This window comes from Phocoena phocoena, chromosome 11 (genome assembly GCF_963924675.1).
Source record: "Phocoena phocoena chromosome 11, mPhoPho1.1, whole genome shotgun sequence".
Taxonomy (NCBI): Eukaryota; Metazoa; Chordata; class Mammalia; order Artiodactyla; family Phocoenidae; genus Phocoena; species Phocoena phocoena.
The window spans coordinates 84596158-84610328 of NC_089229.1; the positions used below are offsets into that span (position 1 = coordinate 84596158).

The 14171-nt window shown below is 40.5% G+C and overlaps 1 protein-coding gene across 15 annotated transcripts in view; it reads left to right on the plus strand.

Moving 5' to 3' along the window:
- The first annotated feature begins 5969 nt into the window (after positions 1 to 5969).
- Positions 5970 to 14171, plus strand: part of C2CD5 (C2 calcium dependent domain containing 5) — an 82054-nt gene continuing 73852 nt past the window's right edge. For 14 of the 15 annotated variants that reach the window (XM_065887351.1, XM_065887349.1, XM_065887350.1 and 11 more), the window contains exon 1: positions 6288 to 6377. In XM_065887351.1, the coding sequence (XP_065743423.1) occupies positions 6288 to 6377 (90 nt within the window). Of the gene's footprint in view, positions 6142 to 6258; positions 6378 to 14171 lie in introns of those variants that run through there. The other variant, XM_065887353.1, reaches the window with a different exon arrangement.

Below are 14171 nucleotides of genomic sequence, written 5' to 3' on the forward strand. Positions count from 1 at the left end.
CTGAGCCTGCGCGTCCGGAGCCTGTGCTCCGCAACGGGAGACACCACAACAGTGAGAGGCCCGCGTACCGCAAAAAAAAAAAAAAAAAAAAATAAGTGAGAATCCTTAGCCAAACAGATAGAAATGGAAATTATGAACATGAATGAGATTGCCTAGGGAGAGAGTATAGTTAGAAGAGGAGCAAGAACGGGACTCTGAGAGAAACACGTTATTTGTCAAGGAGAGAGAGCGGGCTGAGAAGACAGATGTATATAGCAGAATAGGGAAGAGAAGCTTGGGAGACTGTTTCAAAGGAACGTGATCAACTGTCCAATGCTATTGAGAGTCCTGTAAAATGCAAACTGTCCACTGGATTTAGCGAGCAAAGTTTATTGATGGGCTTAAGGGAAAGCTGTTTTATAGCAGTGGTAGCTAAAGCCAGATAGAAATAGTTTTAGGAGTGCCTGGGACGTGAGGAGAGGACACCAAATATAGACAACCCTTGAGAAGCTTAACTTTGAGGGGATGGAGAGAGATTAACAGATTTTAGGAAGCCAGGAAAGAAGAGAGAGCAAAGTAGTAATAGTATATGTGCTAAATGTTACGTAAATTTAATTCCACAAACATTTGTTGATCACATGAGGGGCACAGGGCGGGGAACTGAGAATTGCAAGATGAGAGAGTAGAAAGCAGTCCTTCCCCTCAAGGTGCTCAAAGTTGAATAGGGGAGAGATAGCTAAATAATTATGTATAAGGACAGTGCAGTAACACATGTGCTAGACACAGTGGTAGCATAGTATGTTTATTACAAAGGAGAACAGGGAAGACATTTGAAGTCACGTTTAAACTGAGTTATGAATTCTTAATTGTTTTCTCGGATGACTATGAGAAAGGTATCCCAGGCAGAGAGATAAACATCATTTACCGGAAAACTGCATACAGCCTTTAAAGAATATGGGTTCTTGGAATGGCATTGTCTAGATATAAACCCTGTCTCCAAAATTACCACCTCTGTGACTTTGGGTAATGACCATACCTTTGCCAAGCCTCAACATCCTCATCTATAAAATGAAAGCTGATAATTCCTATGTCAGATTTTTCGGGAGGCATCAAAGCTGAGATGCACTGAATTCAGCGGCTGGTACACAGTAAATATTCAATATACATTAGCTCTTGTTATTACTGTAGGATCTAAAATGCAAAAAGTGTGGCAAGGTATGAAGCTAAAGAAGGTAATCAGGAACCAGATCATGATGGATTTGTCAGGAAATTCAGCATTGTTCCCAGCACTAATGAAAAGAAACTGGTGCAATTATTAGAAGACAAACTGAAGTCAGGCTTAATTCTACCCAAAAAAAAAAAATCTTCAGGAAACATCTTAATTATAATCTCCTGTTGATGAAGCCTAAGGCAACAGCTATGTACAAGTACCTCTCAGGCTACTAATTAGGAGGCTGAACTGCTAACCTCTAACTGTGCAATTTGCAATTTTTTTTTTTTTACATTACAACATTTTGTAACACAATATATTATTTTTCATTAAGATTGTTGCTAAACTTCAGTTTTCTAATTCTTCTCTTTATATTTTTTGGTATCTAAAATGAAAAACTGGTAGTATGGCAACGCTTTGATTTCAGTAAAAAAGTTCTTTCACCTCTACCACCAAAACAAAACAAAACACACTAGGATTAGCTGATCATGTACTATAGCTGACCTCGAGAGTATGATAAGGGCATTTTTTTTTTTTTGTGGTACGCGGGCCTCTCATTGTTGTGGCCTCTCCCGTTGCGGAGCACAGGCTCTGGATGCGCAGGCTCATTGGCCATGGCTCACAGGCCCAGCCGCTCCGTGTGGGATCCTCCCGGACCGGGGCATGAACTCGTGTCCCCTGCATCGGCAGGCAGACTCTCAACCACTGCGCCACCAGGGAAGCCCTGGTAAGAGCATTTTTAAGTGTAGGGTTAGACTCCATAAAAAAACTGCAGGTAGATCTAAGGAAATTTGCATTGGAACTGTGGTCTCTATCCTTTTGTCATAGTTTGGATGGATAAAGGTTTCCCTAGTCCAGAAAGTCAGTGGTTTCTCTTTTAGATTTTTATTTTGAGGTAGTTCAACTTCTCACTTATGTAAGCAATATTCCTTCTGTAAAAGAAATTTTTGCTTTGAAAAGATAATTCTGGGTCACCACTGCCTAGAGTACTTAATTTAACCCATTGAGTAATTTTTAAAAATTTTTATTTATTTATTGTATTATTATTTTTCCTTTCTGCAGTACGCGGGTCTCTCACTGTTGCGGCCTCTCCCGTTGCGGAGCACAGGCTCTGGACGCGCAGGCTCAGCAGCCATGGCTCACCGGCCCAGCTGCTCCGCCGCACGTGGGATCTTCCCGGACCGGGGCACGAACACGTGTCTCCTGCATCGGCAGGCGGACTCTCAACCACTGTGCCACCAGGGAAGCCCTATTATTATTTTTTTTAAACAAATCTATTTATTTATTTTTGGCTATGTTGGGCCTTTGTTACTGTGCATGGGCTTTCTCCAGTTGCAGTGCGCGGGGGCTATTCCTTGCTGCGGTGTGTGGGCTTCTTATTGTGGTGGCTTCTCTTGTTATGGAGCACGGGATCTAGGCACATGGGCTCAGTAGTTGTGGCTCGTGGGCTCTAGAGAGCAGGCTCAGTAGTTGTGGCGCATGGGCTTAGTTGCTCCGCAGCATGTGGGATCCACCCGGACCAGGGCTTGAACCCGTGTCCCCTGCATTGGCAGGCGGATTCTTAACCACTGTGCCACCAGGGAAGCCCTTTTTTTTTTTTTATTGAGGTAAGATTGGTATGTAACATTACATTAATTTCAGGTGTACGACATAATGATTTGATATATGTATACACCACAAAGTGAACAACACAGTAATTCTAGTTACCATCCATACAATTGACCACTTTCACCCATTTTGCCCACCCCCAACTGTCTTCTCCTCTAGTAACCACCAATCTTTTCTCTGTATCTATGAGTTTAGTTTCGTTTTGTCTGTTCATTTGTTTTCTTCTTTAGATTCCACATGTAAGTGAAATCATATGGTATTTGTCTTTTTCTGACTTATATCACTTATCATGATACCCTCAAGTTCCATCCATGTTGTCACAAATGGCAAGATTTCCTTGTTTTTTTATGGCTAAGTAGTATTCCACTGTATATACATACACCACATCTTCTTTATCCATTCACCTATCAAGGGACACTTAGGTTGCTTCCATATCTTGGCTATTTTGTAAATAATGTTGCAATTCAAATGCATACATCTTTTCAAATTAGTGTTTTTGTGTTCAGCAAATACCAACAAGTGGAAGAGCTGGACCATATAGTAGTTCTATTTTTAATTTTTTGAGGAACCTCCATAATGTTTTCCATAGTGGCTGCACAAATTTACACTCCCCCCAACAATGTACAAGTGTTCTCTTTTCTCCACATCCTTTCCAACACTTGTTAAATTTTGTCTTTTTGATAGTAGTCATCCTGATGGGTGTGAGTGCCTATCTCATTGCAGTTTTGATTTGCATTTCCATGATAATTAGTGATGCTGAACACCTTTTCATGTGCCTGTTGGCCATCTGTATGTCTTCCCTAGAAAAATATCTATTTAGATCCTCAGCTCATTTTAAAATCAGATTGTTTGATTTTTTTACTATTTAGTTGTTTGAATTCTTTATACATTTTGGGTATTAACCCCTTAACAGATATGTGATTTGTATTCCCATTCAGTAAGTTGTCTTTTAATTTTGTTGATGGTTTCCTTTGCTATGCAGAAGCTTTTAAGTTTGACATATTCCCACTTATTTTTGCTTTGGTTACCTTTGCTTTCGGAGTCAGTCCAAAATTTCAATGCCAAGACCTATGTCAAGGATCTTACTGCCTATGTTTTCTTCTAGGAGTTTTATGGTTTCAGGTCTTACACTCAAGTCTTTAATCCATTTTGAGTTAATTTTTGCCTATGGTACAAGATAGTAGTCTAGTTTCATTCTTTTGATGTAGGTATCCAGTTTCCCACTGTATATTCTTGGCTCCCTTGTTGTTAGTTAATTGACCATATATTTGTGGGTCTATTTCTGGGCTCTCTATTCTGTTCCACTTATCTGTGTGCCTATTTTTATGACAATATCATACTGTTTTGATACTATAGCTTTGCAGTATAGTTTGAAATCATGGACTGTGATACCTCCAGTTTTGTTCTTCTTTCTCAGGATTGCTTTGGCCATTTGTGGTCTTTTGTGGTTTCATACAAATTTTAGTATTGTTTGTTCTAGTCCTCGAAAAATGGCATTGTAATTTTTTTTTTTTTTTTTTTTTTTTTTTATGCGTTACGCGGGCCTCTCACTGTTGTGGCCTCTCCCGTTGCGGAGGACAGGCTCCGGACGCGCAGGCTCAGCGGCCATGGCTCACGGGCCCAGCCGCTCCGCGGCATGTGGGATCTTCCCAGACCGGGGCACGAACCCGTGTCCCCTGCATCGGCAGGCGGACTCTCAACCACTGCGCCACCAGGGAAGCCCGGCATTGTAATTTTTGATAGGGATTTCATTGAATCTGTAGAATGCTTTGGGTAATATGGACATTTCAACAATATTAATTCTTCCAATCCAGGAGCATGGAATATTTTTCAGTATTTTGTGTTTTATTTCTTTCACCAATGTCTTATAGTTTTCAGTATACAAGTCTTTCACCTTGTATTAATTTATTCCTAGGTATTTTATTCTTTTGGATACAATTATAAATGGGATTATTTTCTTAATTTCTCCTTCTGATAGTTGGTTATTAGTTTAAAGAAAGCAACAGGTTTCTATACATTGATTTTGTATCCTGCAACTATAGTGAATTCATTTATTAGTTCTAACTATTTTTCCATGGAGTCTTTCTTTATACAGTATTATGTCATCTGTAAATAGTGACAGTTTTACTTCTTTCCTTCCAATTTGGATGCCTTTATATTTAAAGTTAAAAATATCATCCTGATATCTTCATTTGGGAATTTGCCACTCCTGATGAATCCAGTGGTATAATCTTTTTACTGGAATGGTTAGTGCTGATTTTAGTATTTGATATGGCACTTATTGTTATTTCTACTTTTGATGCGTGGTATGGAGTGATTTGTGTTACCTCTTGCATATGTGTGTTTCAACTTCCCTAATTTTTTTCTGATGGTCTGAGCTTATAAATTAGGCCTCATTTTAGCATGTTTATGAATATATACAATTGGGTCGATTCTTCAAGATGTATAATCAAGCTTAACTGGTCCAATTAGTCGAACACAATTTCCTATGATAGGAGGTCCTGAACTACTGCCAACATTGTAGGTCTTATCTTTAGGTTTGCAGATGTTTAATAACCACACTGAGATGATCTAAGAGTGCAGGGCAATTTCTTTCAAGCAGTGGCTTTGGATTTCGAAATTTTTTGTTTTTTTTTCCCCCAAAGATCTACGTTAACATCTGTCACCCAGTACACGTGTGTATGACTGAATAAACAGTGTTACTGCAGAATACTTACTCGACTATCCAAGATGTTCCTGAAATTTTTCACTCTGTTTCAGATATAAGAAAAACTGTACCCTTTCCAGGTGGAAACCAGTTAAGCTGATTTCACAAACTACTAGTGGGTTGTTAAAGGAAGACTGAAATCGCGCCTCTAGCAGTCTCCGCTGCTTCTCCTTCTGTCCCAGCCTTTTGGAAATGCATTGCAGAAGTTACCGAGCCGCAGCTGCGGTTCATTCCCAGAGGGTGGGCAGGTTTTCTTCCTAGGAAGCAGCAAGGCGCCAAACTACAGCCCCAGACTCGGTGGATGATGCGGGGCTCGACCCGTTTCCCTGCCTACCGGCTTCCTCGAAGTCCGTCCCGCCTCCTTTATCTGCTCTCCGCGAATTTAGTGCCTCCCAGGAGAAGTGGGCCGAGCGCCGAGCGATCGATGCCTCCTCCCCGCCCTGGGAGCCGCCATTTTGGGGGGAGGAGAAACACTCGTATGGGCGGCTGCGGGTCAATGGGATGTTGACTGGCTTCTGCTTTTCTTGCCTACGCTGTGGAGCCGGGGCAGAAGCCTGCACCGGGGTCGCTCCTCCGGCTGCCTCTCCGGAATGAGGCCTCAGTTCCCGCGCAGGACGGCTCCCTTTTTCTTCCGAGAGTAAGTGGCGGCGCGGCGCGCCGCCGCGCGCCCTCCGCTGTCAGTTACCCCGCGCGCCCCCGTCCCTCCCCCGCCCCGCTGGGCGCTCGGCTCAGACTCGCTTGTTTATTTCTGCAGGAGCCCAAGGAGAGGCCGAAGCCGAGACGATGCCTGGGAAGCTGAAGGTGAAAATCGTGGCCGGGCGCCATTTGCCGGTGATGGACCGAGCTAGTGACCTGACTGATGCCTTCGTGGAGGTTGGTGCAAGGTCCTGCCCCTCCAAACACAGGGAGCGCCGAGCCCTGTGAAGGATCTTAGTCACCTCGCCCGCAGCCTCTCAGCCTATTCCCCTGTCGACCGCCCTGCTGGGTGCAGTGTTTGTACAGCCGTCCCTGGAGGGCTGACTGCCGAGACTGCAGCCCATGTGATAGGAGCACTGCTCGCGCGGGGAGGCTGTTACTGCTCTGCCTGCAGGGTGACCCTGATGTCAGGACTCCTAACAGGCCACCTGCCAGTCAGGACATCCCAAGGTGTGACCACGCGGCCACTGAAACACACACATACACACACACACACACACCCTTCGTTGGCGGGGGGAGGGTAGCTAGCTTTTAATGCTAGAGTGATGGAGGTGATGTTTAAAAAAAAAAATGTCATGATGAGCCAGAGCATTAGAACGATAATCATTTGGGCTATTAATGTTTGGAGTTGATAGATGCATGATAATATACAGCCTGATTCCATATCAATGTAAAATATTGTTGATATTCCCTAAAGATTCTCTGACCTAATCAGACATTGCCATGGCAATACTTAAGCTCAACTTCATTTTTATGTGAGAAACAGTTACTGGGTGTGTTATTGGGCCAGATGATAGGTGATGGGGATACACAGATTGCCAAAGCCTAGTCTTTGCTTTCCGGTATCTCAGAGACTGACCCACACAGTTTAGGTTAATAAATAATAGCTAATATATATTGAATCTCATTATTGCCAGGTCTGTGCTAAGTTTTTTTCAATTCTTAGTCCTTATAACAGTCCTGCTCTTGTATTATTTTCCCATATTGTAATTGAAGTACCTGAAAGACACAAGTTTTTTGTTTGTTTGTTTTAATATCACATGGACTTTTGTTTCCAAGCAATATATACATGTAATCAATTAAAACATATCTGAAAGGAACTATGAAACCTGAGAACTGCTATGGGGACTTGCTGGTACATAGGAGCCTAGCAAATTCAGGAAACAAGCGAAAATGTTCTGAGATAACATTTGCGTCGTCAACCTCTATTGACTGTTTTTACAATTAAAAATATAACTTAAAAAACCCTAGGAACAGTAAATAATTTGCCCAAGGTGCCTTAACCTTGTAAATCTCCAAAGCCTAGTGGTTTGTTAATACAAGGTGCAAATACTGCCTCTCCAGACAAGATGATGAGTGTTTCTGTAGATTGTGGAAACTTAATTCTGTCTCTGAAGGTTTAGGGAGGCTTCCTAAAAAAAGTGACATTTGAACTGGGCCTTGTAGGGTACCCAGGATTTTACCAGGCAGAGGGAACATCAGAGGCACAGAGTGGCATACATGGTGTGTTAGGAAACGATCTCAGTTTGGGATGTGTCTGGAGTCAAAGTGGATGTGTGCGTAGTGGAGGTTGTGAGGGATAAGGCTGGGAATGTAGGTTGGCACCAGCGCCCTTTTCTGTGTTTTTTGTAAATAGAGGGTAAACGGGGGAAGTTCTTCAAGCAGAAATGAAGTAAGATCATGTATGGATTAGGTTGTTTCTTTGTAGGATGACTTGAATGGTGATGTTATCGATGGACTGGATAGATGAGAGATGAGGCAACATCAGCTAAGAAGGTGGTAAAATTACCCAGACAATATGTGCACGTTTAGAATGGCAATGGGAATGGATTAAAGGAGAAAGATTTGAGGGACATTTCTTAGGTAAAATTCTCAGGCCTTGGTAACAAATGGCTTTTGCTGGTGAGGGAGGGGTTGGATTAAAGGGTGACTCATTAATTCCTTCTTTCAACAAACAGTTACTGAGTGTCTGCTCTTTGCCAAGCCCCATGCTAGTCACCGGTCTAGCTGATGCATATGTGACGGTGAACAAAATAGACTTGGTTCCTGTTTTTATGAAATGTGTATTTTGGTGGGAGAGCCAGACATTAAAAAGTAAAGAAAGAGTACATTTATTTATTTATTTATTTATTTTTTATTTATTGACTGTGTTGTGGCGAGTCGGGGCTACTCTTCATCGTGGCGCGTGGGCTCCTCATTGCAGTGGCTTCTCTTGTTGCGGAGCATGGGCTCTAGGGAGCGCGGGCTTCACTATCAGTAGTTATGGCTCATGGGCTCTATAGAGTGCAGGCTCAGCAGTTGTGGCGCATGGGCTTAGTTGCTCCACAGCACCTGGGATCTTCCTGGACCAGGGATCGAACCTGTTTCCCCTGCATTGGCAGGCGGATTCTTAATCACTGCGCCACCAGGGAAGTCCCAAGAGTACATTTATAATTACAGGTTGTGATGAGTGCCATGAAAGAAAACGATAGAGAATCTGAGGAACTTTAGGTTGAATTATCAGGGGAGGCCTCCGAGGAAGTGCCAGTTAGGCAGAGACCTGTGGATGAGAAGGAGCTAGCTGCTAAAGGTGTGTTTGTGTGTGTGTGTGTGTGTGTGTGTGTGTGTGTGTGTGTGTGTCTGTCTGTGTAGGGGAGGGGCCGGGCAAAAGAGGCTGGAGGATAGGAGAGTCTCAGCAGAGGGAAGATCCTGAGGGTTTGCTTTGTTTTTTTTTATTTTTTTTATTTTTATTTTTTTTTTGGTTTGCTTTGTTTTAAGAAGTGAAGGAAGATGTGTGTGCTGGCATGTAGTAAGTGAAGGGGAGAGTGCTGTAAGGTAACGTTGGAGAGTTAATCAGGGAGCCAGTTGTGCAGGATGAAGGTTGGATTTTATTCTCAGTTCAGAGGGAAGCACTTATTGAAATGAGCACTGTTGTTGCTGTTTGCAGAATGAACTGCAGAGGGGAAAGAGCTGAAGCAGGCACCTAGTTAGGAGATTCCATTATAGTTCAAAAAAGAGGCAGTGAGGGTCAAGGTGATGGTTTTGCTAGTAGAATGGATGGATTCCAGATATGCTTTGAAGATAGACAGTAGGGGATTTGTTGGTAGACTGGAGTAGGGCTCAGGGAAAGGGAGACTGAAAGGTGATTCCTAGCTTTCTGGAGTCACTGGGGCAATTTTCTGACTCTCCATAGGGTTGAGAGAGATTGAATGGGTTGAGACTCAACTTCCATTTGGGCATGTTAAATTTGAGATGTCTTTGGTTCCTTTAATTGGAGTTGTCAAGGAGAAAGTTGGATTTGTGAGTGTGGTGTTTCGAAGAGAGGTGTGAGTTAAAAATAAGCTCACACAGGCCAGTGCTTCTCAACTTTGTGAGGCCCGGTCCTGCCTTTATACGGCAGGTGTTTTGAAATCTTCCCTTTACTATCTTGGCATGATATCTATAGCTAATATAACCTATCTATGTCCACAGTTTAAAAATATCAATATAATGCTCTAACTGTAATATGATAGAGAAATAAAAGTATTTTTTAATGTGTTTCAATATGGAAGTGCTTGTTAATGACCACAGAAGACATGAAGTAATCAGGTTGCACCCATGATATTTACTGAGCCTTTGTCTATATCAGATACTATACTGGCTGTTGTGCAGCATGCTGGGGATAGAGCAGTGAGCAAAATGAAAGTTTCTGTAGTCACCGAACTTAGGTTCTAGTGGAGGAAGGAGTTAATCAAAAAAATAGTTAAGTAAGAGATAAAGTATGCTAGATGGTGAGAAGCTCCCCATGTGGAGAAAATAAAGCAGAATTCAGGATAGGAAGTACCTCACCTCCCTGTAAAATCACGTGAACATGAGTGCTCCTCTCACAGAGTGAGACAGTTGTGTAGTTTTGGCATCTCGGATGGGCCTTCACTGCCATTGGTTATCTGATTTCCCAAAATACACTATAGTCAGCTCATGGGAAAAAAAGAGAGTTGTCCATTAATTTTCACAGTGGTTGCATTTCTTGACAGTTAATGTGTATTAAAACCCATCATAATATTCTATCTATAAACCTGAGTTAGGGTCTAGGTAGGTTTTTCACCCATGTGGCTATCTGGTGTGGATATTTGAAAGTCATGACATGAGACAAGTCTTCATTGTTGGGGACTGTCTCTTGAATTGCAGGACACCTAGCATCTCTGGTCTTCCTTACTAAATACTATTATTATTTGTCCCAAAAACGAAATTTTTGAAATTTAGAAATTATTCGTCCCTAAATTTGTAAAGTTTCTTTAGAAGTTGGTTCTGTCCCTTTTGCGAACCATTGACTTAGGGGAGAGAAGAGGGAGCGAGAAGACGGATGGATCCTTGAATGAACATGACATTAAGAATTTATTAGAGGTAGAGGACTAGGGGAAGGAAACTGAGATTGTTAGCCAGTGGGTGGGAGAAAAATCCAGAAAGTAATGTCTCAGAAGGCAAGAGAGGAAGTTTCTAGAAAGAGGAAATCCTCAACTGTCAAATGGCACTGAGAGGTCAGGTAAGGGGACAGAGAAATCACTGGATTGGACAACATAAGGATGTTAAGGGTCCTGGCTTGAGGAGTGTCAAGGACGGAAGCCCATACTGTAGTGATTTAGAGGGTTAAAGTACATGGGAGTAAGGAAGTAGGAGAGGCGTGAATAGGCAATTGTTTCAGGAAATATGGATGTGAAGGGAGAGAAGAAATAGTGTGTTATTCGGGGGGAGTATGCAGTTTTTAGTACTTAAAAAAAAATAAGGTGGAAGATATTAGAACATATTTGTGTGCTAATAGGAATAATCCAGCAGAAAGGGAAAGATTAATGCATGAAAAAGGGGATAATGAAGGATTACAATATAATAAAGGGATACATTTTGTGATATGGGATAAAGGGATAAATATGTGATAAATAAAGGGATAAAATAAAAAATAAAGGGATAAAAAATAAAGGGATAAATTATGTGATATGAAAGATTTCTATCTTTGTGCTGGGCTTGAAAGATGGTGCCATTTCCACAGGCAGAGAGGAAAAGGGGGCATTTTTTGGATGAAGAGGATAAATGATAAAAGCAAAAGGAGGGAATATAGCACATGTAATTGAAGGGAGGGTTCTTGTTAAATAGAAGTGGGAAATAAAATTTGGCTGGGTAGAGAGGATGCGGATTACTAAGTGGTCTGAAAACGATGGAGAGAAGTCTGTACAGCAGATGCTCTCTTAACCAGTTTCTATTAACTGCCTCATTACAGTGCCCAGTGCTCTGCATTTCTGCCATAAACACATTCTTGAATACCCCATACCGTTAGCTTATACTCCAGTGTGTCTGCTTCTCCCATCAGTTGGCTGATAGGCTTTACCAAGAGGCAGTTGCGTTTATTCCCTAACCTATTTATGCCAACAGTATTTGTTATTGTTACTTATTTAAATCTTATACAAATCAGTGAAATAAGTGGGATAATGAAGTTGATAATGCTGTGTAAAGCATTATGGATACAGTTGCTAAAAATTGCTCTTGAATTAGATGAAGATTGTAAAAAATCTAGGATTCTCTATCCATAGTTATTTTACCAGTGATTTTAAGTTTTACCACATTTTAAAGAAACCCAGACTGGCAAACACAGATGATATGTTATGAGAGACTGGCAAACACAGATGATATGTTTTGGTTTATGCAAAAAAGATGACACAGAACTGTCAACGGTGGACCCTTACTCAAAGAAGAAGCTTCAGTCTTACGATAAAAGATAGAGGAGTGAATATTTATTTATATGTTTTATTTGAAAATGTTTACTGTTTGTATCATTTTTAATGATTATCTGATCTAACCAGATTATTTGATTGACTAATCAGATATTGGTCCTGATTGCGTTGGGGTTGAGGGAATTTCTACTATATATGATGTGAGGAGTTTAGGAAGCCAGTGAAGACCAAGTAGTACTTAAGGATGATTATTGTGGGAATCTCCAGGATGAACAGGATGGGATTCTGTACCAGGGGAGTATTAATCAAAATATATCCCAATATTAATGTGCATGTTACAAACTGTTCCGCTAAACTACATTATCGTTTTGTGTTTATCCAGGAGCCTTTGAGGGAACAGGGAGAGGAAAGGAAATTAATATTTAATGAGCATTTTCTACCAGACATTTTGCCAAGTCTCTACATACATTATCCTGCTTAATGCTCACAGCAACTCCCCTTTTCAGAGGAGGAAGCAGCTTTAAATAACAGGTTAAATAACTTTCTCAAGGTAATTTAGCTAATGAGTGGGGAAAGAGAAAGCGTTTACCTTACTAGGGAATCTTGTTAAAATCCCTGATGTTCTTTAACTAAATTGTAAGGCATTCATTTAATTGCTGAGTAATAAAATCTCCTTCGAATTAAATAAGGCCAAATGAACTCTGATTCTTCTTTAGTAGAAGGGGAATCACCACAATGTTGGCAAAACATACACTCTAGCCTTTTTCTTCTTCTAAAATCTTGTCTGTTGCTTGTTTGTTTAGTATAGTGTGGGGACTATCAGATTTTTACTATATCTAGAATGGACAGTTGACCAAAAAAAAAAAAAATCACAGTATAGCACTACATTATAATGGGAAAAAACTGAAGAGGGCTCTGAAATCATAGCTTAAGAAATGATATGCTGTTTTTGGCAGTTGAGCCAAACTCCTTAAGTACATTTGGCTTTTGAATGGTTTTGAATGCTTTTATGAATCCTAATGACATTTTACTTCAAATAAAGCAGTTTTTAGGTAAATTAAACAATAAGTATTTCTTTGATATTTTGAATATTGAAATGTAATGAAAACTAGATAAGTAAGATTTCTTAAGTATGAGCAGATTTCTTCCCAGGTTTCTTTTTCCTTGTTTCATTTCTTTAACATTTGTGATTTAAAAGTAAAAAAAAAAAAATTATGCAAGTAATACATTTGGCCCTTCGTATCCCTGGGTTCCACTTCCTCGGATTCAACCAACCGCAGGTAGGAAATATTTGGAAAAAAATTCCAGAAAGTTCCAAAAAGCAAAACTGGAATTTGTTGTGTGTGATCGCTGTTTACATAGTATTCACATGGTATTTACAACTATTTACATAGCATTTACATTGTGTTAGGTACTAAAGAGATGATTTAAAGTGTATGGGAGGTTGTGTATAGGTTATGTGCAGGTACTGTGCCATTTTATATGAGGGACTTGAGCATCCACAGATTTGGGTATCTGTGGGGTGGGGGGATGGGTGGGAGGAGTCCTGGAACCAATACCCGTGGGTACTGAGGGATGACCGTACATGAATAGCTCCTGTTCGAAAAGATTCAAATACTCAAGTAAAACTTAAAAGCCCCTTATTTCTTACTTACAACACTATACTGTGTTGTCTACACCCTTATCAGTCCCCTCAGAGATAATTGCTGTCACTTCTTTGGCATGTATTCATCTACTCCTTCTCCTTGGCTTTAAAAACAAAAACTTTTACATATCATATTTTTAAAAACAAATGTAATCATACTTTTATATTCTACTACTTGGTTTTTTCAGTTATTATGCCATTGACATAATCCCCTGACAGTACATGTAATCAACTCCATTCTTTAGTAGGGAGCATGTGATTTATTTAGTCATTTTCTTGTTGTCACTAGGTTTTTGTATATCTTTTGGGAAGGGGCCATATGTGAAAGTACTTCAGGAGAAATTCCTGGCAGTGAATCCATAATTTTATAGCTGAATCAAAACAGTTTTTGCCATTTGAATTTTATTTTAATTTTTGATGTTTTTGAATTTTAAATAATCCATTTAAAAAATAGGTAATATATGTGCATGGCTCAAAATTCAAAATGTACAGAATGAGTCAGCCTCTCATGGCCTTTCCTTTAACCGATCTGTCTTGTTTCGTTTAGTGGCCGCTGTTAACATTTGTTGTATATCCTGCCAGAAACAATCTGTGCATATATAGGCATATATCATATGCCTTATAACATTTTGTCATTTTTTTTCC